The sequence below is a fragment of the Scomber japonicus genome, chromosome 6 (assembly GCF_027409825.1).
Source record: "Scomber japonicus isolate fScoJap1 chromosome 6, fScoJap1.pri, whole genome shotgun sequence".
In the NCBI taxonomy this organism is placed as follows: Eukaryota; Metazoa; Chordata; class Actinopteri; order Scombriformes; family Scombridae; genus Scomber; species Scomber japonicus.
Window position 1 is genome coordinate 37,694,325 of NC_070583.1, and position 25,000 is coordinate 37,719,324.

Consider the following 25,000-nt stretch of genomic DNA (forward strand, 5'->3'; position numbering starts at 1 on the left):
GTGGGGGTCTCTGGTAGGGTCTCCCATGGCCGGGGGGAGGGGCCAGACAAAGGGTAGCTCAGAAGACCCTAATGAGGTGCGCCCTAATGATGAGTACAAAAAGTGTCCCTCGCCCGGACGCGGGTCTCGGGGCTCGGGGGCGAGAGCCTGGTGGTCGGGCCTTCGCCCATGGGGCCCGGCCGGGCACAGCCCGGACAAGGGACATGGGACCCCGCTCCCACAGACCCACCACCAGTGGGAGGGGCCAAAAGGGTCGGGTGCAGTGTGAGCTGGGCGGCAGCCGAAGGCGGGGACCTTGGCGGTCCGACCCTCGGCTGCAGAAGCTAGCTCTAGGGACGTGGAACGTCACCTCTCTGGGGGGGAAGGAGCCTGAGCTGGTGCGTGAGGTTGAGAAGTTCCGGCTAGATATAGTCGGCCTCACCTCGACGCACAGCAAGGGCTCTGGAACCAGTCTGGAACCAGTCTGGAACCAGTCTGGAACCAGTCTCCTCCAGAGGGATTGGACTCTCGTCCACTCTGGAGTTGCCACTGGTGAGAGGCGCCGGGCAGGAGGGCAATATTTATTGCCCCCCGGCTTGGTGCCTGTATGTTGGAGTTTACCCCGGTAGACGAGAGGGTAACCTCCCTCCGCCTTCGGGTGGGGGGGCGGATCCTGACTGTTGTTTGTGTCTATGGTCCAAACAGCAGCTCAGAGTATCCACCCTTCTTGGACTCCTTGGAGGGGGTGCTGGAAAACACTCCCCCTGGGGATTCCCTCGTTCTACTGTGAGACCTGGAGGGGTGTGATTGGGAGGAACGGCCCCCCCGATCTGAACCCGAGCGGTGTTCAGTTATTGGACTTCTGTGCTCGTCACAGATTGTCCATAACGAACACCGTGTTCAAGCCTAGGCTGCAAGTCGATGATTGACTTTGTAGTCGTGTCGTCGGACTTGCGGCCGCATGTCTTGGACACTCGGGTGAAGAGAGGGGCGGAGCTGTCAACTGATCACCACCTGGTGGTGAGTTGGCCCCGATGGTGGGGGGGGGGTGCCGGTCAGACCTGGCAGACCCAGACATATTGTGAGGGTCTGCTGGGAACGTCTGGCAGAGTCTCCTGTCAGAGAGAGTTTCAACTCCCACCTCCGGGAGAGCTTCAACCACGTACCGGGGGAGGCGGGGGACATTGAGTCCGAGTGGGCCATGTTCCGTGCCTCCATTGTTAAGGCCTCCCTGGTGAGGTGTTCAGGGCCCGTCCCACCGGTAGGAGACCCCGGACACGCTGGAGAGACTATGTCTCTCGGCTGGCCTAGGAACGCCTCGGGATCCCCCGGGACAAAGTGGCTGGGGAGAAGGAAGTCTGGGCTTCCCTGCTTAGGCTGCTGCCCCCCCGACCCGACCCCGGATAAGCGGAAGAGGACGGACGGACAGGGATTTGACTTTTCTGACATTTTCTGAAGCAAACAACTATTTCAGCACGAGAGAGTTAGTGTTAGAAGTAGGCATGGGCCGGTATGAGATTCTGGAGGTATGATAACCATAAGCAAAAATATCACGGTTTCATGGTATGACGGTATTGTGATTACAGCTCTAAAATGTTCCTAAAAGGAAGAAAAATAAAGACAGACATGTTAATTTAACTTGAATCTGTAATGACGCTGCAGCTGCACCACCTGAGGGATTTCTGACCTGCACTTCCTGTCTTTGACCAGACAACAAAGTGAGAGTCACTTCCTTTTCCTAAACAGAGATTAAGCTTGTCCTCCTGTTGTCCTCGAGTCAAGGAAGGAAGGGAAGGAAGGAGGGAGGGAGGAAGGGAGGGAGGAAGGAAGGAAGGAAGGAAGGAAAGAAGAAAGGAAGGAAGGAAGGAAGGAAGGAAAGGAGGGAGGGAGGAAGGAAGGAAAGAAGAAAGGAAGGGAGCGAGGAAGGAAAGGAAGAAGGGAGGGAGGAAGGAAAGGAGGAAGGAAGGAAGGAAGGAAGGAAGTTAGGAGGGAGGGAAGGAAAGGAGGGAGGGAAGGAAGGAAGGAAGTTAGGAGGGAGGGAAGGAAAGGAGGGAGGGAGGGAAGGAAGGAAGGATGGAAGAAAGAAGGAAGGGATGAAAAAGGAAGGAAAGGAAGGGAGGGAGGAAAGAAGGAGGGAGGGAGGGAGGGAGGAAGGAAGGAAGGAAAGGAAGGAAAGGAGGAAAGGAAGGGAGGAAAGGAGGAAGGGAGGAAGAAGGAAGGAAAGGAAAGAAGGAAGGGAGGAAGGAAAGGAAGGACCAGCGCTTCCTGTCTTTGACCAGACAAATAACAGCTCATACCTCAGGAATGGTATGACAGAAAATTTGGCGGTTTCGGTTATCGTGGCTTTTTCATATCACGGTATACCTTGAACACGGTTATCATCCCATGCCTAGTTAGAAGACCTGCAGCCTTTGTTTCTCTGTTACGGTGACACATTTAACGGCGGCTATTTAAAGTTGTTCATTCATTTCATAATCTCATGAATCAAAGTGAGCTCCACCTTATTCACACACTGAGAACACAAACGCTGACTCATCACGTCTCACGTCGTCAAAGATCAAACTGATAACGTCTCTCTGGGTTTGATGCTAATTCTACTTATTAGAGCGATCAGGGACACACACACACACACACACACACACACACACACACACACAGACACACACACACACACACACACACACATACATACACACAGACACACACACACACACACACAGAGACTCACACACACACACACACACACACACCCAGAGACACACACACACACACATACAGAGACTCACTCACACACACACACACACACACACACACACACACACACACAGACACACACACACATACACAGACACACACACACGCACACACACACACACAGAGACACACACACACACACACACACACACACACACACACACACACCCTGCAGCGCTGGCTCTGCTGTCAGCTCTCGTCTCGTCTCTCTGACCTTTAAATCAGAGCTCTGAGGAACGACGCCTTTATTCTGAAATGCCTCACGCTTTTATTTTCTCGTCTTTCTAGAATTAAAACTCACAAACGCTAAAATAAAAAAACATAAAATAAAAATAGTGATCAGGAACGACGTCACAAACATCCGAAACACGATGAATGTATGATATTCTGATGCACATTGTCAGTGTATTACGGTAATAAGCTAATGATGTCATCTATATAATAAGATATGAGTCACTACTTCTCTAGTATTCCCCTCCTTCTTTCCTTCCTTCCTTCTTTCCTCTGTCCTTCCTTCCTTCTTTCCTCTGTCCTTCCTTCCTTCCTTCCCTCCTTCCTCAGTCTCTCCTCTTTCTTTCCTCTGTCCTTCCTTCCTTCTTCCTCCTTTCCTCCCTTCCTCTCTCCCTCCTTCCTTCCTTCCTTCCTTCTCCCTCCCTCCCTCTCTCCCTTCCTTCCTTCCCTCCTTTCATTCCTTCTTCCTTCCTCCCTCCCTCCCTCCCTCCCTCCCTTCCTTCCTTCCTTCCTTCTTCCTCCTTTCATTCCTTCTTCCTCCCTCTCTCCCTTCCTTCCTTCCTTCTTCCTCCTTTCCTTCCTTCCTTCCTTCCTTCCTTCCCTCCTTCCCTCCTTCTTTCCTTTCCTCCCCTCTCTCCCTTCCTTCCCGTCTTCTTTCCTCCCTTCCTTCCTTTCATCTGTACTTCCTCCACCCCCCCTTTCTTCCCTCCTTCTTTCCTTCCTTCCCTCCTTCCTCAGTCTCTCCTCTTTCTTCCCTCCCGTCCTTCGTTCCTTCCTTCTTCCTCCTTTCCTCCCGTCCTTCGTTCCTTCCTTCTTTTCCTCTGTCCTCCCTCCCTCCTTTCCTTCCTTCCTTCTGTCACTCCTTTCATTCCTTCTTCCTTCCTCCCTCCCTCCCTCCCTTCCTTCCCATCTTCTTTCTCCTTTCCTCCCTTCCTTCCTTTCGTCTGTACTTCCTCCACCCCCCTTTCTTCCCTCCTTCTTTCCTTCCTTCCCTCCTTCCTCAGTCTCTCCTCTCTTTCTTTCCTCTGTCCTTCTTCCCTCCTTTCATTCCTTCTTCCTCCCTCCCTCCCTCCCTTCCTTCTTTCTTCCTCCTTTCCTCCCTTCCTTCCTTCCTTCTTTCCTTCCTTCCTTCTTCCTTCCTCCCTCCGTCCCTCCCTCCCTCCCTCTCTCCCTTCCTTCCTCTCTTTGTTCTTCTCTCTTTCTTCCCTTTCTTCTTTCCTCCTTCCCTCCTACCTTCCTTCCTTACTTACTTCTTTCCTCCGTCCTTCCTTCCTTCCTCCATCCCCCTTTCTTCCTTCTGCCAGATCCTTCCTTCCTTCCTTTACTCCCTTCCTCCCTTCTTTCCTTTACTCCTATTTAAAGAGTCACAGACAGACAAACGTGTTGTTAGCAGTAAAAACCAAACCAGCATCTAACTCTGGCGTGTCAAACATACGGTCCGTGGACCAGAACCGGCCCACTAAGGGGTCCAATCTGGCCCACTTTCCTTTCTGTGTTCTTTTCCTTCCTTCCTTCCTTCCTTCCTTCCTTCTGTCCTTCCTTCCATCTGTCCTTCCTTCCATCTGTCCTTTCTACCTTCCTTTTTTCCTTTCTTCCTCCCTTTCTTCTTTCCTCCGTTTCTTCCTTCTGTCTTTCCTTCCATCTGTCCTTCCTACCTTTCTTCTCTCTTTCCTTTTGTCTCTCTTTCCTTCCTTCCCATCTTATTTCCTTCCTTCTTTTCTTCCTTCCATCTTTTTAATGGTCCGGTCCACATGAGATCAGATTGGTGTGTATGTGGCCCTTGAATGAAGATGAGTTCTAAGGGGTTAGGGTGTAGGGACCACTGTTTTGACTGACTGTTTGTTTGGAGGCTCGTTAACGTTCATGTTTGTAGATCAGAAGACGAGTCTGATGTGAGTCGGTGTGTGCTGAGTATCAGGACGCGGTCAGGCTCAGTGTGACCATCATCATCATCATCACTTCATCACAACATCTGATGAAGAGTTCAGCTACACATCAGTCCAGAGAAGTTTAAGTTTTAAGTTTTAATTTCAGTTCAGTGAAAATCTTCACATGAAAGAATGAAGCAGTACGCTCTGTAGTACTTTCTGTGGTATTTACTATAGTATTTACAATAGTACTTTAGCAGTATTTACAGTCGTATTAACAGTAGTACTGCATTAGTATTAACAGTAGTATTATTTACAGTAGTACTTCAGTAGTATTTTAGTTGTACTTCAGTAGTAGTATTTGCAGAAGTAGTATTTGTATTTGTAGTAGTAGTACTGCAGTATCAGTATTAACACTAGTAGTATTTGTAGTAGTAGTATAGTAGTAGTATTTGCAGTAGTAGTACTTTTGGTAGTATTAACAGTAGTAGTATTTGTAGTAGTAGTAGTAACAGTGGTAGTACTAACAGTAGTAGTACTTATAGTAGTAGTATTAACAGTAGTAGTATTTGCAGTAGTAGTACTTATAGCAGTAGTATTAACAGTAGTAGTATTTGTAGTAGTAGTATTAACAGTAGTATTTACAGTAGTAGTATTAACAGTAGTAGTATTTGCAGTAGTATTTGCAGCAGTAGCATTGTAGTAGTAGTACTGCAGTAGTAGTATTAACAGTAGTAGTACTTGTAGTAGTAGTAGTATTTGCAGCAGTAGCATTGTAGTAGTAGTACTGCAGTAGTAGTATTAACAGTAGTAGTACTTGTAGTAGTAGTAGTATTTGCAGTAGTAGTAACAGTAGTAGTAACAGTAGTATTTGCAGTAGTAGTATTAACAGTAGTAGTACTTGTAGTAGTATTTACAGTAGTAGTACTTATAGTAGTATTTATAGTAGTATTAACAGTAGTATTTACAGTATATTTACAGTAAGTAGTATTTATAGTAGTAGTACTTGTAGTAGTACTGCAGTACTCACCCTGCCCCGGTACAGCTCATCCAGCCCGCTGTCTATCCATTTCTCCACATCGAGTCTCCTCTGCAGCTCTTTGCGGTTGTACTTCACGGTGACTCGTGCGTTCCTGCGGGGCTCGCGCCCGCCGCCGCCGGCCCGGCTCGGTGACTGGCTGCTGCACACCCGGTTCACCCGCCGGCCCACCCGGTTAGCGGCCATCACACCGGGACAATCACCTCTCTTAATGTATAGACCAGAAATAATAAAATAAAAGAAATCTGTAACAGTTTCAGTCAAAAAGAGAAAATACTAATAAAATACTAGAAATAAGAATCTGATCATTAAAGCCTGAATGGTCTCGTGCCTGAATGGTCTCGTGCCTATTGGTCTCGCGCCTGTTTGATTGTGAGTATTTGAACTAAGTGAGTCCTGCAGCAGCTGGGACACAATGACACAAACACAGTCCGGTAACAGTGAACCGGTGAGTCTCTGTGGCTCGTGCACACTGACAGACGCAGCAGGGCGGGGGCCACGCGCTGCCGGTGCTGCGTTCACGTGCTGTCGGGACTATTGAGACTGGTGAAACACAGGGATCGGTCAGTCACGTGATGAAACTGTGGGATAAATAATTTTTACAGACTGAATATTAAAATGGAAAAAGAGGAAAATAAGAGGTGATATTTAGAAGGAAGATGAAGAAGTTTAAAGTTATTTATTTTAACTATTAAAGATTTAAATGTTTATAATTATGTGTTATGTGTGTAGTATTGATGTAATAATATAGTTGAATGTAATGAAAGCTAAATTAAACTAATTATATGTTTTATTCTAATATGGATCACAGGAAAACTAAAAGCTGTTGCCAAGGAAACCACTGATTCAAATAAACAGTAAACAGTAAATTATGTGTTTTTGTTGTTTTGTAATAATTTCTTTAATTGCAAAAAAAGCGCATAATTTAAAGTAATATTGTTTGTCATGATGAAAATGTTATATTTTAAAAAAGGAAAAAATATGAAAGTGACTCAGAGTAACGTTTTAAACTTCAGTAATTTATTTATCATCATTCTGAGATCTCCAAAAGAGAAATGTTAAATATAAAACTGTCTCAGATTGTGTACATGAATCATCACGAGGCTGAAAGATGTAAATCACATTAGTTCTTATAAGAAAGTGAATTGTTCATGTTTGATCATTTCAGTAATTATAATGTTTTTATATAACTAGTATAGTACTTTATGATATTATGTGTTATTGTAATAAATATTATAATCTGTCTACAGTGAAAAGACCTCTGAATAACGTTTGGTATTGTATATTTAATGTGTTTAATTGCACATATATATGAATGTCCCAGTAAAACCAGCTGTTCAACATTTCAAAGCACATTTTCCAAAGTGGGATCATAAAATATTGACTCTGTTTTGATCATAATATAACATATTTTGATGAATGAATATATAATAAACCCTTGCTTCATGTTCGATTTTAATAACATGACCCTCAGGTTTGATCCATAGACAGCGGGGCCATTTATTAGCATTTCTTAGAGGAAGAGATAAATATAAATATAAATATTTGAGATCAGCTGTCCCAAACTGCTGACATGTTCTTTTTTATGAATATATATTTATACTCTTTCAGTCTATGACTTTCAGCTCTGTGTCTGTTGTTTTTTCTGTTTCAGGTCTGAGTTTCTCTTTTCTGCAAAAAAGTTCTTCAAAGCAGCGAAACTAATGTAGTTTACGAGGAGACATTGAATGCATCATGAGAGGATGTTACCGGGTCCTAGTGCACCTCTGATTCACGGCAGCTGGTAGAAACCTGACAGAGACTGAAGGAGCAGCAGCGCCATCTGGTGGACAGCAGGAAGCATCACATGAGGAGAGACTGACGATGAAATGTTTGATGGAAAATAACGAGATTCAGATGTCTATGAGTTGTTAACAGCTCCACCAAATACTGATTCTTCCCTCTAAACTTCTCACATGCTTTCATTTCAATAAATGTTCAAATGATCCAATATTTCAGCAAAAATCAAAGATTAGAGAAAAAGTCCAAAAACTGAAAACACATTTGTGTATCAGAACTTTGTTTTTTCTTCTTTCCCATTAATCATCTCAGCAGCCCTCACATTTATCTGCTGACCCTTTGGAGGGGCCCGACCCCTAGGTTGGGAACCACTGGACTAAACTAGCTAACTATAAAGTAGTATAAACTAGCTAACTGTAGCTAACTGTATATAAAGTAGTGTAAACTAGCTAACTGTATATAAAGTAGTGTAAACTAGCTAACTGTATATAAAGTAGTATAAACTAGCTAACCGTATATAAAGTAGTATAAACTAGCTCCACCTCCAGCAGCTACAATAGTAACATGCTGCTCTAACACTGATGCTTCACTATTAATAATCTAATGATGTCATATATAATAATATATCACTACTTTTACTGTAATACTGCATACTACATCACTATAATACTGCAGTACTTTTACTGTAATACTGCATACTACATCACTATAATACTGCAGTACTTTTACTGTAATACTGCATACTACATCACTATAATACTGCAGTACTTTTACTGTAATACTGCATACTACATCACTATAATACTGCAGTACTTTTACTGTAATACTGCATACTACATCACTATAATACTGCAGTACTTTTACTTGTAATGGAGTATTTGTACATAGCAGTAAAGTTAAATGTTGAGCAGCTTTTAACTGAGACTTTACTGTAAATGAGGAAACACAGTTTGAATCCACAGTGCGGCTCCTCGTCCTGATAACCGTCCCTGTTCTTTAAACACAACAAGCTCCACTCTGGGATCAGAGTTCCTTGTTCTCTCCCTTCAGATCTACAGTTTGTAGATGGGTGTAACCAACATGTGACGCAGCACAGAGCTGTCAGGCTGCATTTATGACTGAGTCACATGATCAGATCAAAGTTCAGACTTATTAAACTTATCAGGAGGTGAAGCTCAGTCAGTCGTTGCCTCTGAGAGCTGAAATGGCGCAGAGAGATCAGCTGGACCAAGAATCCTTCTCCTGTTCGATCTGTCTGGATCTACTGAAGGATCCGGTGACTATTCCCTGTGGACACAACTACTGTATGAGCTGTATTAAAGGATTCTGGGATGGAGAGGATCAGATGAAGATCTACAGCTGCCCTCAGTGCAGAGAGGCCTTCACACCGAGGCCTGTCCTGAAGAAAAACACCATGTTAGCAGCTTTAGTGGAGCAGCTGAAGAAGACTGGACTCCAAGCTGCTCCTGCTGATCACTGCTATGCTGGACCTGAAGATGTGGCCTGTGATTTCTGCACTGGGAGGAAGCTGAAAGCCTTCAAGTCCTGTCTGGTGTGTCTGGCCTCTTACTGTGAGAATCACCTCCAGTCTCACTATGAATCACCTACATTTAAAAAACACAAACTGGTGGAGCCCTCCAAGAAGCTCCAGGAGAACATCTGCTCTCGTCATGATGAGGTGATGAAGATATTCTGCCGTACAGATAAGAAGTGTATCTGTTATCTGTGCACTATGGAGGATCATAAAGGCCACGACACAGTCCCAGCTGCAGCAGAAAGGACTGAGAGGCAGAGAGAGCTCGAGGTGAGTCGACTAAACATCCAGCAGAGAATCCAGGACAGAGAGAAAGATGTGAAGCTGCTTCAACAGGAGGTGGAGGCCGTCAGTCGCTCTGCTGATAAAGCAGTGGAGGACAGTGAGAAGATCTTCACTCAGCTGATCCGTCTCCTCCAGAAAAGAAGCTCTGATGTGAAGCAGCAGATCAGATCCCAGCAGGAAACTGAAGTGAGTGGAGTCAAAGAGCTTCAGGAGAAGCTGCAGCAGGAGATCACTGAGCTGAAGAGGAAAGACGCTGAACTGAAGCAGCTCTCACACACAGAGGATCACAACCAGTTTCTACACAACTACCCCTCAGTGTCACAACTCAGTGAACCTACAGACTCATCCAGCATCAATATCCGTCCTCTCAGATACTTTGAGGATGTGACAGCAGCTGTGTCAGAGCTCAGAGATAAACTACAAGACATCCTGAGGGACAAATGGACAAACATCTCAGCGGCAGTAACTTATGTGGACGTTTTACTGCCACAACCAGAACCCAAGACCAGAGCTGGGTTCTTAAAATATACACGTGAAATCACTCTGGATCCAAACACAGTAAACACAAAGCTGTTATTATCTGAGGGGAACAGAAAAGTAGAATTTACAGAACAACAACAGTCTTATTCTAGTCACACAGACAGATTCACTGATTATCCTCAGGTCCTGAGTAGAGAGAGTCTGACTGGACGTTGTTACTGGGAGGTGGAGTGGAGAGGGAGAGGAGAAGTTATTGTAGCAGTCGCATACAAGAATATCAGCAGAGCAGGACGTGAATCTGTATTTGGATATAATGACAAATCTTGGTCTTTATGGTGTGACACTAACAGTTATAGATTTTACTTCAACAACATTAAAACTCCCGTCTCAGGTCCTGATTCCTCCAGAGTCGGAGTGTACCTGGATCACAGAGCAGGTATTCTGTCCTTCTACAGCGTCTCTGAAACCATGACTCTCCTCCACAGAGTCCAGACCACATTCACTCAGCCTCTCTATGCTGGACTTTGGGTTGGTGTTCTTTCCACAGCTGAGTTGTGTAAAGTGAAATAGACAGAAGTCATTTCAGACTTCATGTGTCAGATGTTGTAAACAGTACTTTTACTGTAATACTCAAATATCAAGATGAGAAAGTTTTACATCATCAGTGTTTAAAATATTTCTTCACTCAGTTCAGATGAATTAAATCTAAACGTATCCATGACAACAGATTTTAAAGTCCTCCACCTAAAGTATGACGTCGATCATGTGACTGTTTGACTCCTCTGAGACCTGAACGGCGTCTGAGGTCATCGATGACATCATCACATCCCTCCACTAATGAGCTTTTTATTTTATATGATGTCATCTGATATTTCTCACACATCAGCACTTTGATGATGATGATGAAATTTGATTATTAATGTTTTTATTCACAGCTGTGATGTCACTGACATTTTGACTCATTCATTTCTGCTTTATATATGTATATATGTATGTATATGTGTGTGTATAATATGTGGCTCTGCTGGTCCGATTGATTATTGATCCGATGGATTATTGATCCGATTGATTATTGATCCGATTGATTAGACGGTTTTGTCTTTTTTAAAGGAGTCTGAAAACAACTTTTAAACACCAGAAGAAATCAAGACAAAAATAAAAGTTTAATTAGTATAAAATATATCAAATCTGATGTTTTTGAGGTTTTTAAAAAAAAATCAGTCTTGAATTGTGACGTCACTAAACTCAAATTTAACTTACACATTGAAATAATCGATGCAATGACGTCATTCTGTGATATCGATTGATGTCCTCTCACAAAAAAAGAGGAGTTAAAGTAAAACTGGGACTGTTGGGCTAAAAATATAACTTAAACAACCAATAATCAATCAGCTAATCAATCAATATGTGGCTCTGCTGGTCCGATTGATCATTGATCAGTTTGATTTAGACGGTTTTGTCTTTTTTTTTTAAAGGAGTCTGAAAACATCTTTTAAACACCGGAAAGGAAATCAAGTCAGAAATGAAAGTTTTTAATCAGTCTTGTGGTTAAAATGTGACGTCAGAAAACTAAAAAGTTTAAGTTTCTTCTCTTATTTGTTGCTGTTTGTGTTTGACTGTGTTTTTAAAGCTGTGGTTTCAGACATGATTCATAAAAAACATCTAGTTCAGGTTTTTGTTTTGTCTCTTCAGAGCTTTCAGCTTCATCTCATGGTCTTCATCAGCAGATGGAGAGGATGAAGATGATGAAGGTCATGAGATGAGGCTGAAAGCTGCAGATAAACTAAGTAAGAGGTCAACGTGAAGCTTCCAGTTTGGCTTTTACCAAAGATTTAAGAAAAATGTTTCAACAAAAACAAACTAAAATAAAAGAGATTTTTCAGTTTAAGTTTTAATAAAGAAACATTCTGAAAGTAAGTTTAGTGTTTTATATTTTATACGATCACTTTAAGACAGAAGGTATGAAGATGTTTTATCAAATGTTACATCAGTAAAAATAAAGAGGAGGATAAAATAAAACTGATTATGATTATTGATAACATGAGTTAAACTAAAGTCAGCTGATAAAACAACAGGAAGTTTTATTTTAATTTCTTTAATATGAAGCAACTGAAATAATCAGATGAACTTTATTTAAACTAAAGAACAACAAGTTACCAGCAGATGTCAGTAAAACCACAGTAACTGTGAAATGATTAGTTCAATAAATTACTTAATTATAGTTTTTAACAGTTTTTATGTTTAAAGATTGAAGAGTTTGTGAATAAATCAGAAATTTGATGAAAATAGTTTGAAAATGAATTAAATACACTTTTCATGTTCAGTGAATCCAAACATTAAATTAGATATAAATATGTAATAATATAAATAAATATGATTAATAAAGTTTAACTCTTTTATTTAGATTGTTGATCAGTAACATGGGTTTTGTGTTATAAAATCACAACTTAACATTAAAGACAATAAACTAAACAAATGAATAATAACAACAAAGTCACAACCCGTCAAATTAAAAGCAGAGTTTAGAGTTATTATAGTTCACTAAAAATAAAACTTAGTTCACTGAAATAAAATAAAAATAATTAAAAACTAATAAAAAGCTACAATGAACAATGCAAAACTAACTAAAACGAGTCAATTCCTTCAAAATAAAACCCGAACTAAAACTACTTCATCACTTGTTAAACTCACACACACATGAGGTTTAATTATTCAGATTAAAAGCTGAAATGTTTTATCACCTCTGGTAAATTATGTAAATTATGTCACAATTATTTTTATTACATATTTCTACTATTATTGTTTCTGTATTTATTATAATTATTGTCCTTTAGTCTTTCTTATTGCTGCTCTTATATTCTATATTTTCCACTCTTTATGGGACTAATAATAATAATAATAATAATAATAATAAAGGAATATCTCATCTCAGCTTATTTTTTTTTTACTTTTTAATTTTATTGTTGTATAAACATGTTGAACTTTTATCTCTTCTCATGTTTCAATGTTTTTATTTATTATTTATTATTTAATATTTTGATCATGCTGATTATTTTAACTTGTTGTACTCGTTTCATTGCTTTAAACGTAAAACACTGCAGAAATTATAATGAATTAATTATATTATATTATTATTAATATATTTTTAATTTTGTTGTTGTATAAACATGTTGAACTTTTATCTCTTCTCATGTTTTAACGTTTTTAATTATTATTTATCATTTGATGTTTAACCCATTTTAACTTGCTGTACTTGTTTGCTCTCGTTTTATTGCTTTAAACGTAAAACACTGCAGAAAAGGTTTATAGAATTAAAGTTATTATTATTATTATTATTATTATTAGGGCCCGAGCACTGACCAGCATGAAGCCGTATTGTATCTATAAACCAACATGCATGGGGGCGCGAGGGCCCGTTCACCGCTGCTTGCAGCTTTAATTATTATTTTTATGAACGTATCTTATCAAGCTGACTAATGTGCGCGTGCATGTGTGAGCGCGGCGTGCCTGTGACGTGACATGTGTGGGCGGGGCCAGAGTGACCTCACCTGTCGCTCAGGTAAATGTATCTGCGACAACAAAAAGCCTCCAGATGAGGAAGTGACTCAGAGCTGCTGCTGCGGAGGAACGACAACGACGTTAAAAACTAACAAAAAAAAAAAAAGTTTAATTTTACTTCAATAAGTTTCAGTTTCAGTGTGAAGTTAGTTGGTAGAGAGATGCGGCTGTGCGTGTTTGTGCTGTCGGTGTGTGTGCTGCTGTGTCCCGGTGTGGCTCAGGACTGCAGCTGGGACCGGAGCACCGAGCCCGGCCAGAGTTTGGACCCGGCCTCGCTGAGCGCCGGAGCTGTCGAGCTGACCGGCAGCAACACGGTGTCTGACCCGGAGAGCTGCCGGGCCTCCTGCTGCGCTGAGCCGGCCTGTGACCTGGCTCTGGTCGGCTTCCCCATGGACGGAACCCCGCAGTGCACGCTGGTGAGCTGCGGGAAGCACCGGGACGCGTGCGTGCTGCGGCCCGACACGCAGTTCAAAGTTTACCGCAAGAAGCAAGAGAGTGAGACCCGCAAAGAAGCACCGCAGGCCGGGGAGAGTCCGCACATAGAGCCGCTGCTGGGGGAGAACCGGAGCAACCACACCGACCACGGTAACAACCAATCAATCATTCAATCAATCAATCAATCAATATGTGTCTCTGCTGCTCCCATTGATTATCGATCAGGTTGATTAGAAGTTTGTCCTAAAACAACTTGAAACACCGGAAGAAATCAAGTCAAAAAAATAAAAGAGGAACTAAAAAGAAAACTGGGAATTTTAAGTCTTAAAACGAAACAGAATTAATCGATATGTATCTCTGCTGGTCCGATTGATTATCGATTGATTTATAAGTTTTGTCTTTTTTTAAAGAGTCTGAAAACAACTTTAAACACCAGAAGAAGTCAAAATATAAAAGTTTAATTATAAAAAATATAAAATCACATGTTTTGAGTCTTAAATTGTGACGTCAGAAAACTCAAATTTAACTTACACAATGAAATAATCAATTAAATGACGTCATTCTGTGATATTGATCGATATCCTCTCACAAAAGAGGAGTTAAAGAAAACTGGGACTGTTGGGCTTAAAATAAATATAACTTAAACAACCAATAATCAATCAGCTGATCAATCAATATGTGGCTCTGTTGGTCCGATTGATTATTGATCAGATTGATTTAGACGGTTTTTGTCTTTTTTTTTAAAAAGAGTCTTAAAACAACTTTTAAACACCGGAAAGAAATCAAGTCAAAATAAAAGTTTTTAATCAGTCTTGTGGTTAAACTGTGACGTCAGAAAACTAAAAAGTTTAAGATAAACAGTAAAATCATCTTTGGACTGACGTCATCCCGCGTGTAATCTCTCAGTTTGAAGGATTTCAGTGCAGAAATAATCTTTTTATTTTATCATATTGTAGATTAATCTCTTTAGTCAGATGAGAGTCAGACGTCAGAAAACATGACAAAAGTTCATCTCGACAAAAATATTCAGATAACAGGAAGTGTGAGGCGTTAGAGGAGCTGAAGAAAAGTGGGAATGTTGAGATGTGTGTGTGTGTGTTGAGTAACTGGTGATTGATTGAAGCTCGTCCTGTTATCAGCTGATCAGACCAAAGAAATTACAGATTGTTCCTGTCAGAGAGGAATTCAGAGTAAAACGCCTTTTTTATTGTGATGAGACAATAAAACGACGTAATCTGTAAAAACATGACACAGGAAATACACTAAAGGACAAAAAGAGAAAATATAAAAACACCTAATGAATAAATAAATAAATATAATACAGACGTGGTTATGAATGAAAGCAGCAGTTTTAATTGGTTTTATTTTGAAGGAATTAACTAATTTAGTTTGGGTTTATTTTGAAGGAATTGACTAGTTTTAGATATAATGGTAATAAAAGACTGTGTGTGTGTGTGTCTGTGTGTAAATATATATGTGTGTGTGTCTCTGTATCTGTGTGTGTGTGTGTGTGTGTGTGTGTGTGTTCAGAGGAATCAGTGAAACAAACAGTGCAGAAGGAAAAACACACACTTATTTATCCGAGCGTCACTGACGATAAGCCGAGTGATTCAGTGTGAAGGAGGAATGTGGACGACCTCGCTCTGCTTCCTCATGAGTAACACGTCATCATTTAAATATTAAAACACCTGAAACACATCATTTAAATATTAAAACACATTTATTCCTCAGTTTTCAGGTTTTTATGTCACATTTTATTCTACAGCTGAACCATCTATCATTAACTTTATAATAATGATGAACTATTAATCAATAATCATTGATGATTTAAAGCTTCAACACAATGATTTATAAAGATGTCAGCTGTGTTATTCGCGAATATCACCAAGATGACGGAGGTCTGACTCTCCGACTCTCCCACTCTCCGACCCGCCGACTCTTCCACTCTCTGACCCTCCGACTCTCGCACTCTCCGACTCACCGACCCTCCGACCCTCCGACCCTCCGACCCTCCGACCCTCCGACTCTCCGACCGTCCGACCCTCCGACCCTCCGACTCTCCGACTCTCTGACTCTCCGACCCTCCGACTCTCCGTCCCTCAGACTCTCCGACTCTCTGACTCTCCGACCCTCCGACTCTCCGTCCCTCAGACTCTCCCACCCACCCATCCTCTGACCCTCCGACTTCGACCCTCCCACTCTCCGACTCTCCGACCCTCCGACCCTGTGACTCTCCCACCCTCCGACCCTCCGACCCTCCGACCCTCCCACTCTCCCACTCTCCGACTCTCTGACTCTCCGACCCTCCGACTCTCCGTCCCTCAGACTCTCCCACCCACCCATCTTCTGACCCTCCGACTTCGACCCTCCCACTCTCCGACTCTCTGACCCTCCGACCCTCCGACTCTCCCACCCTCCGACCCTCCCACTCTCCGACCCTCCCACTCTCCCACTCTCTGACCCTCCCACTCTGACTCGCCGACCCTTCGACTCTCTGACTCGCCGACCCTTCGACTCTCTGACCCTCCGACCCTCCGACTCTCTGACTCTCCCACCCTCCGACTCTCCGACCCTCCGACTCTCCCACCCTCCGAGTCTCCCACCCACCCACCCTCCCACTCTCCCACCCTCCGACCCTCTGACTCTCCCACCCTCCGACTCTCTGACCCTCCGACTCTCTGATTCTCTGATTCTCTGACTCTCTGACTCTCTGACTCTCTGACTCTCTGACTCTCTGACTCTCTGACTCTCCGACTCTCCGACCCTCCGACCCTCCCACTCTCCGACCCTCTGACCCTCCCACTCTGACTCGCCGACCCTCTGACCCTCCGACTCGCCGACCCTCTGACCCTCTGACCCTCTGACCCTCTGACCCTCTGACCCTCTGACCCTCCGACCCTCCCACTCTCCGACCCTCTGACCCTCCCACTCTGACTCGCCGACCCTCTGACCCTCCGACTCGCCGACCCTCTGACCCTCTGACCCTCCGACCCTCTGACCCTCCGACTCTCCGACTCTCCGACTCTCTGATTCTCTGATTCTCTGATTCTCTGACTCTCCGACCCTCTGACCCTCCCACTCTGACTCGCCGACCCTCTGACCCTCTGACCCTCCGACTCTCTGACTCTCTGACTCTCTGACTCTCTGACTCTCTGACCCTCCGACCCTCTGACTCTCCGACTCTCCGACCCTCCCACCCTCTGATCCTCCCACTCTGACTCTCCGACTCTCTGACTCTCAGACTCTCTGACACTCTGACCCTCCGACTCTCTGACCCTCTGACTCTCCGACCCTCCGACTCTCTGACTCTCTGACCCTCCGACCCTCTGACTCTCCGACTCTCCGACCCTCCCACCCTCCGACTCTCCCACCCTCTGATCCTCCCACTCTGACTCTCCGACCCTCTGACCCTCCGACCCTCCGACTCTCCGACCCTCCGTCCCCCGGCAGTCTAAGCCTATAGCAGCATAAGCTAAGAGCTCTAACGATTTTGTGAGTTGGGTTTGTTTCCTCGTCTCAGCTGCTCAGGAACGAGCCGAGTCACACCTCAGATGTTCTCACATATTTCAGCTGCTGCTCGGACCGGTCGGACCGGTCGAACCGCTTCCTGGAAGCTGAGAAAAGGAAAACATGAAGGACAGTTTGTTTCTTCTAGTGAAAAAAAAACACAACAAAGGAAAAAAAAAACCCAACAAAGGGATGACGCACAATAAGTTATTATGATGAATGTGAAGGAGAACAGGAGGATTAATGTGTGTGTGTGTGTGTGTGTGTGTGCGCGCGTGTAATGTGTGTATAGTGTGTGTGTGATCAAGATCAAGAACTTTATTTGCCTTTTGAGCACACATGGGAACTCTGCGGTTGTTTGTTCAGAGAGTCTAGTGTGTGTGTGTGTGTGTGTGTGTGTGTGTGTGTGTGTCTGTGTGTGTGTCTGTGTGTGTGTGTGTGTGTGTGTGTCTGTGTGTGTGTGTCTGTGTCTCTCTGCTCTGTGTGTGTGTGTGTATAATGCCTGTGTGTGTGTGTGTGTCTGTGTCTCTCTGCTCTGTGTGTGTGTGTGTGTGTGTGTGTGTGTGTAATGCCTGTGTGTGTGTGTGTGTGTGTGTATAATGCGTGTGTGTGTGTGTGTGTGTGTGATATAATAACATGTGTTTATGTGCAGTGATCCAGAACAGATTAGTGTGACAGAGAGAAATAAAAACACATAATAAGTTTGAATATTAGATCTTTGTTATCGTAGGATTTAAAACATAACTATTCTATAAATCAAGTCTTTAAAGATAACATATAAATTCTGATTAAGATTTTAAAGTCTCCAAAGATATAAAATCCCTTTTTTTTATGTGTTGAATGTTTCAGAGGATGAGATACTTTCACACTGAGAGGAAGAAAACAAAATAAAGTACTTAAAAGGGAAATGAAAGCAGGAAATCAGCTTTACTCAGCAGAATGTGACGATCGAGGGCCGCTGCAGTATAAAAGTCAGACTGTCTAATTATTATTATTAAGATGATTAAATAAAAGATAATTACATTAGAAAAAATTAAAATGGGATTAAATCTGTAGGAGTTTGTTAAAGTATGAGACGTTGAAATGGCAACAAACGGTGGCAAAATTGCAACTTCGAATCAAAATGGCCGACTTCCTGTTGGAGTTAGGCTTTGGGTCCAAGAGACTTTATTGTTCGTCTTTACCTGATACATGGGTGTACCAAATTTCATTAATCTACATCAATCTGGAGGGAGGCGCTCAATTTTCTTTAATTTTCAAAGGGGGGGTAGTGGCGCCATGTTTTATGGCAAAACATAGAAAATTCCCGAATCGCCACGGCAACCAGGTATAACGTAGGAAAAAGATTTTGATCACTTTAAATCTGCAATTTCTGAAGATGTTTCTGAGTGAATTTGAAGTCAGTCGGATAAAATCTCTATGAGACGTTTGTTAAAATACGATGCGTGGAAATCGCAAACATGCCGGCAAATTTGAAAATGGCCGACTTCCTGTTGGGGTTAGGGTTTGGGCCCAAGAGACTTTTTTTTTGCGTCTGGTCATGATGTGTATGTTTACCAGGAAGAAGTAAAGAAAGGAGGGAGGGAGGGAGGAGGGAAGGAAGGAAGGCGGGAGGGAAGGAAGGGATGAAGAAGTAAGGAAAGGAGGGAGGAAGGAAAGGACGGAAGGAAGGGATGAAGAAGTAAGGAAAGGAGGGAGGAAGGGATGAAGAAGTAAGGAAAGGAGGGATAAAGGAAAGGACGGAAGGAAGGGATGAAGAAGTAAGGAAAGGAGGGATAAAGGAAAGGACGGAAGGAAGGGATGAAGAAGTAAGGAAAGGAGGGAGGAAGGAGAGGAGGGAGGGAAGGAAGGAAGGGATGAAGAAGTAAGGAAAGGAGGGAGGAAGGAAGGGACGGAAGAAGGGAGGAGGGAGGGAAGGAAGGAAGGGATAAAGAAGTAAGGAAAGAAGGAAATGATGGAGGGAAGGGAGGGAGGAAGGGAAGGAAGGACGAGGAAAGAAGGAAGGAGGGAGGAAGGAAAGGAAGGAAGGAAGGACGGACGAGGAAAGAAGGAGGGGCTCAATTTTTAAAACTTTCTAGCACATTAATCACCTCCATATTAACACACTAGTCTAATATCACTTTATATATTTAGTTTTATTATTTTGTGTATTTTATTTCTTGTGTGTTTTAGTTTTAAATCATAAGTTTATATTTATCATCATGTTTTACAGAATTTAAAAGCTTAACTCACAGAAACAAGTTTGAGTTTCAGTCCATCAAAGTTTCTGTGAAACTTTAAACTGGAACCAGTTCACTGATGTTAACGACCATCATTAACATCTCCTTCTTCCTCCTCTTCCTCCTCTCCTTCTTACCCTTCTTCTTCTCTTTCCTCTTGTCCTTGACCTCCTCCTTCTTCTTCTTCTTCTTCTTCTTCTTCTTCTTCTTCTTCTTCTTCTTCTTCTTCTTCTTCTTCTTCTTCTTCTTCTTCTTCTTCTTCTTCTTCTTCTTCTTCTTCTTCTTCTTCTTCTCCTCCTTCCCCTTCCTCTCCTCCTCTCCTTCTTCCTTTCCCTTCCTCTCCTCCTCTCCTTCTTCCTCTCCTTCCTCCTCCTCTTCTTCCTCCTCCTCTTCTTCCTCTCCTTCCTGTCCTTCCTCTCCTTCTTCCTCTCCTTCTTCTTCCTCTTCTCCTTCCTCTCCTTCTTCCTCTCCTTCTTCTTTCTCTTCTCCTTCCTCTCCTTCTTCCTCTCCTCCTTCTCCCTCTCCTTCTTCCTCTTCTCCTTCTCCTTCCTCCTCTTCCTCTCCCTCCTTCCTCTTCCTCTTCCTCAGTGCGCTGCCGCCTGCCGATGAGAGTCGGTCCTTGCCGCGCCTCCTTCTCCAAGTTCTACTACGACGTGACCAATCAGAGCTGCCGCAGGTTCGTGTACGGCGGCTGCAACGCCAACGGCAACAACTTCGACACTCAGGAGGAGTGTGAGGCGGCCTGCAGTGGAGTCACAGGTAACCAACGGCAACGGCAACAGCGCTTTAAACACACACACACACACACACACACTTCAGTTGAATGGGAAATGTTTCTGTAGAGCTGGAACTTTCCTTCCGGAGGCCTGTACTACGAAGCTGGGTTTTCTCTTATCGGGGTAACTTAAGGGTTAACTCTGGGTTCACTTCTTACCGGGGTAAATCACCATGGTAACTGATGCTGAACGGCTAACCTGCTCCGGGGTAAATCGCCATGGTAACTGATGCTGAACGGCTAACCTGCTCCGGAGTAAATCACCATGGTAACTGATGCTGAACGGCTAACCTGCTCCGGAGTAAATCACCATGGTAACTGATGCTGAACGGCTAACCTGCTCCGGGGTAAATCACCATGGTAACTTAATGCCGAACGGCTAACCTGCTCCGGGGTAAATCGCCATGGTAACTGATGCTGAACGGCTAACCTGCTCCGGGGTAAATCGCCATGGTAACTTAATGCCGAACGGCTAACCTGCTCCGGGGTAAATCACCATGGTAACTTAATACCGAACGGCTAACCTGCTCCGGGGTAAATCACCATGGTAACTGATGCTGAACGGCTAACCTGCTCCGGGGTAAATCACCATGGTAACTGATTCTGAACGGCTAACCTGCTCCGGGGTAAATCACCATGGTAACTTAATGCTGAACGGCTAACCTGCTCCGGGGTAAATCACCATGGTAACTGATTCTGAACGGCTAACCTGCTCCGGGGTAAATCACCATGGTAACTTAATGCCGAACGGCTAACCTGCTCCGGGGTAAATCACCATGGTAACTGATCCTGAACGGCTAACCTGCTCCGGGGTAAATCGCCATGGTAACTTATGCTGAACGGCTAACTTGCTCCGGGGTAAATCGCCATGGTAACTTATGCTGAACGGCTAACTTGCTCCGGGGTAAATCACCAGTTTTTAGGGATAGATGCAAACTTTTAATTGACGAGAAGATATATTTGTAAAACAATCCTTGAGACACATGAGGGATATTATTCTGTATGTTATACAGTTGGTTTGACATCATTCACTCAAATGGTTGAAGCGCATAATAGGTTTGTATTTTGAATGTTGAATATTAAACTAACTTAATGTCTCTTATGAAAGGAAGGGCACTGAGGAAGCGCTCTGCCCCAAACGTCTGTGCCGTGAAAGTGGCATTGTGTGATCAGAGTGCTGTCCGTTTATATTGTCTGATAAATTAATATTTTATGATCTCATGAATTTACACATTAACAGAGTCGATAACTTCCTGCCAGCATTCCTTCCTGGCTTTTGCTGCATCAGTGTTGCTTTTGGCCTGGATGATGTTTGAATTCTTCATATTTATGAAGAATAATTGTCTGCTCCTCCATGGTAAAGTAGCTCTGCAGAGTTTCTCCATGTTTGTGATTGGTCAGACGCTGCAGACTCCTCCCCTTTATGTGAGCGAGCAGAGATCCAGATTGGAAAACCCTGGGTTGATTTACCGAGTTGATAACCAGCTTCGTAGTACCGCTTATCAGGATTGTGAATGTCTGGGTAAATCAACCCAGGTAACGGAGAGAGATCCTGGATAGGTTAATCCAGCTTCATAGTACAGGCCTCAGGAGTTCAGTTTGGTTTTTGTTTTCTTTTTTTTTTTATTTCAAAAGTCGACTCTGGTGGGACTCGAACCCACAACCTTTGAATCACCTCTCAGTGTTTGACTAGAAGTCCAATGCGCTATCCATTGCGCCACAGAGCCTCATGCTGCTGCAGGGTGTCGGGTTCAGTTTCAGCCCTGCAGGGACGGGAGGGGTTGGAGGGCGGGGAGGGGGACGGGAGGGGTTGGAGAGGGCTTAAAGGTCAGAGGTCAAGTTTTCTTTCCACACAGCTGTTAACGGCTGAATGTGTCATTTGATCCGACTTTAAAACGCTGCGATGTTCAACAGGAAACAGAAACGGACACGACAGCAGCCGCCTAACGCTGAGAGCAATAAAATATAATATAAATAAAATTAAATTAAAATTAAAATTAAAATTAAAATTAAATATAAATAAAATAAAATATAAATATAAATATAAATATAAATATAAATATAAATAAAATAAAAATAAAATAAAAATAAAATAAAATATAAATAAAATGAAATGAAATATAAATAAAATTAAAATTAAATATAAATAAAATTAAATATAAATAAAATTAAATATAAATAAAATAAAAATAAAATATAAAATAAAATAAAATATAAATAAAAATTAAAATATAAATAAAATAAAAGAAAATAAAATTATAAATAAAAGAAAAGAAAATATACAATAAACAAAAATCACTGTGGAAAATAATAATGACATACATCTCAGTGTTTTTATTTATATTTAACTTCTATATTTATCTTGTTGTCACAGAAAAACATAGAAAGAATAACTTTAACAAAAGCTTTAAAAATGTGACAATAGAATCAATTAAACCATTTATTTACATATTAGTTGGTTTTGTTTATTATTAAAAGTCTAAATTTAGGGTTTTTTGTATATTTAGACCAAATTAATCAATAAGTCTGATCGGCTCAGATTCTTCTCTTGTTTTTTTTTTTACTTTGTTATAATTAGTCAACAGTATTTAAACAACTAATACATTGTTAATCAATCAAATAATCAGTCAGAATTTATTTTTACAGCATTTTTTAAAAACGTATATAGTAAAAAACAAACTAAATACAATAAAAACAGGAAGTGAAGAAACAACAGAGGTAGAATAAAAAATGTAAAAATTAATAAAAACCCAAATAAAATAAAAGGTAATAAAAGATTAATAAAATATAATAAAGAAATAATAATAAAATAAAGTGACCAATAATGAAGTTATAAGCAGTATTTATTATTATTATTATAGCAGCTGTTTTATTATATTATTTATACTCATTATAAACCAGTTATTAACTCTTTATAGACTGGATGTTATTTCCTGACACACTGATGATGTCATCGTAGTAACGCTCACTCTGATTGGCTGAGCTCAGGTTCCGCTCACATCCCGTTCTGTCTGCCGTTGGGCTCAAAAGTCGACTCTGGTGGGACTCGAACCCACAACCTTTGAATCACCTCTCAGTGTTTGACTAGAAGTCCAATGCGCTATCCATTGCGCCACAGAGCCTCGTGCTGCTGCTGCTGGAGCGTTTTATTCTGAAACATCCTGAAAGTGTTTCCTGTGAACATCGCTGACGTCGACCCAAGAACACGAACACGAAAACACGTTAATATGATGACGCTAAAAAAAATGCTGCTAAAAGATTCACACTTAAAAAAACTATTTGATCTCATGAGGGCTGGACCAATAAATAGAAGGAAGGAAGGAAGGAAGGAAGGAAGGAAGGAAGGAAGGAAGGAAGGAAGGAAGGAAGGAAGGAAGGAAGGAAGGAAGGAAGGAAGGAAGGAAGGAAGGGAGGGAGGGAGGGAGGGAGGGAGGGAGGAAGGGAGGGAGGGAGGGAGGGAGGGAGGGAGGGAGGGAGGAAGGAAGGGGAAAGAATACAGGAAGGTAAGAAGGGAAAGATGGAAGGAAGGGAGGGGAAGGAAAGGAAAGGAAGGAAGGGAGGAAGGGAGGGAGGAAGGAAGGGGAAAGAATACAGGAAGGTAAGAAGGGAAAGATGGAAGGAAGGGAGGGGAAGGAAAGGAAAGGAAGGAAGGGAGGAAGGGAGGGAGGAAGGAAGGGGAAAGAATACAGGAAGGTAAGAAGGGAAAGATGGAAGGAAGGGAGAGAAAGGAAAAGAAGGAAGGAAGGAAGGAAGGGAGGGGAAGGAAAGGAAAAGATGGAAGGAAGGGAAAGGAAGAAAAGGAAAAAAGGTAAATGTGTCAGATATCACTGATATGACTAATTATAATAACTAAAGGAGTAAGGGTGGGGGAGGAAGGAAGGAAGGCAGGAAGGAGGGAGGAAGGAAGGAAATGAGGGAGGATGGTAAGGAGGGAGGAAGGAAGGAAGGAAAGAAGTAAAGAAGGAATGGAAGAACGACGGAAAAATTAAAGAAAGAGGGAGGAAGTAAGGAGAGAAGGAAGGAAGGAAAGAAAGGAGTAAGGAAGGAAGGACAGAAAGGAAGGAGGGAGGAAGGAAGGGAAGGAGGAAGTAAAAAGAAAAGGAAGGGAGGAGACGCAGGTTTATACAGCAGGGTAAACTGGACCATTGAGAGTTTTAAGATGTCGGATTAAAGGAGTGTCACAGAAACCCATTGGTGTGTGTGTGTGTGTGTGTGTCTGTGTGTGTGTGTGTGTGTGTGTTGTTGGTACACAGGTCAGACAGGTCCAGTTTGGGGACTCGCCTCCCTTTTGGGGACAAAACTAACTAAATCCTCTTCATGTAAATTAAACAACTCTGGAGTGTAAATGAGTTGATGGTTTATGTCTTCTGAAGTGGTGTGTGTGTGTGTGTGTGTGTGTGTGTGAACTTGTTTTACTGGCATTGTGGGGACCTACGCCTGTCCGAAACAAACAAGTCCTCATAACGTAAATTTATACAGTTTGGAGTAAAAGTTGGTTTAAGGTTAGATTGTGGTTTGGGTTTGGTCAGGATTAAGGTGAAGTCTCCAGGAAATGAG

General features: G+C 42.6%; 3 protein-coding genes and 2 non-coding genes across 5 annotated transcripts in view; 2 read left to right on the forward strand and 3 right to left on the reverse strand.

The window, feature by feature from the left end:
- Positions 1-6,192, reverse strand: part of LOC128361008 (protein phosphatase 1 regulatory subunit 14A-like) — a 16,807-nt gene extending 10,615 nt beyond the window's left edge. Inside the window, exon 1 of the mRNA XM_053321578.1 lies at positions 5,863-6,192. Within this exon, the coding sequence (XP_053177553.1) occupies positions 5,863-6,057 (195 nt within the window). The 5' untranslated portion in view covers positions 6,058-6,192. The remainder of the gene's footprint in view (positions 1-5,862) is intronic.
- Positions 6,193-8,854: 2,662 nt separating this feature from the next.
- LOC128360047 (tripartite motif-containing protein 16-like) lies at positions 8,855-11,597 on the forward strand. The gene is made up of 2 exons (XM_053320359.1): positions 8,855-10,510; positions 11,580-11,597. The coding sequence occupies exons 1-2, from the start codon at positions 8,855-8,857 to the stop codon at positions 11,595-11,597; spliced, it is 1,674 nt and encodes a 557-aa protein (XP_053176334.1).
- Positions 11,598-13,605: 2,008 nt separating this feature from the next.
- LOC128360956 (papilin-like) overlaps positions 13,606-25,000 on the forward strand; it is a 21,711-nt gene continuing 10,316 nt past the window's right edge. The window contains exons 1-2 of the mRNA XM_053321522.1: positions 13,606-14,092; positions 20,257-20,427. Of these exons, the coding sequence (XP_053177497.1) occupies positions 13,669-14,092; positions 20,257-20,427 (595 nt within the window). The 5' untranslated portion in view covers positions 13,606-13,668. The remainder of the gene's footprint in view (positions 14,093-20,256; positions 20,428-25,000) is intronic.
- trnar-ucu (transfer RNA arginine (anticodon UCU)) lies at positions 22,080-22,170 on the reverse strand. Its single transcript is given in 2 exon segments — positions 22,080-22,115; positions 22,134-22,170. It is a non-coding gene; the product is annotated as a tRNA-Arg (tRNA).
- trnar-ucu (transfer RNA arginine (anticodon UCU)) lies at positions 23,475-23,565 on the reverse strand. Its single transcript is given in 2 exon segments — positions 23,475-23,510; positions 23,529-23,565. It is a non-coding gene; the product is annotated as a tRNA-Arg (tRNA).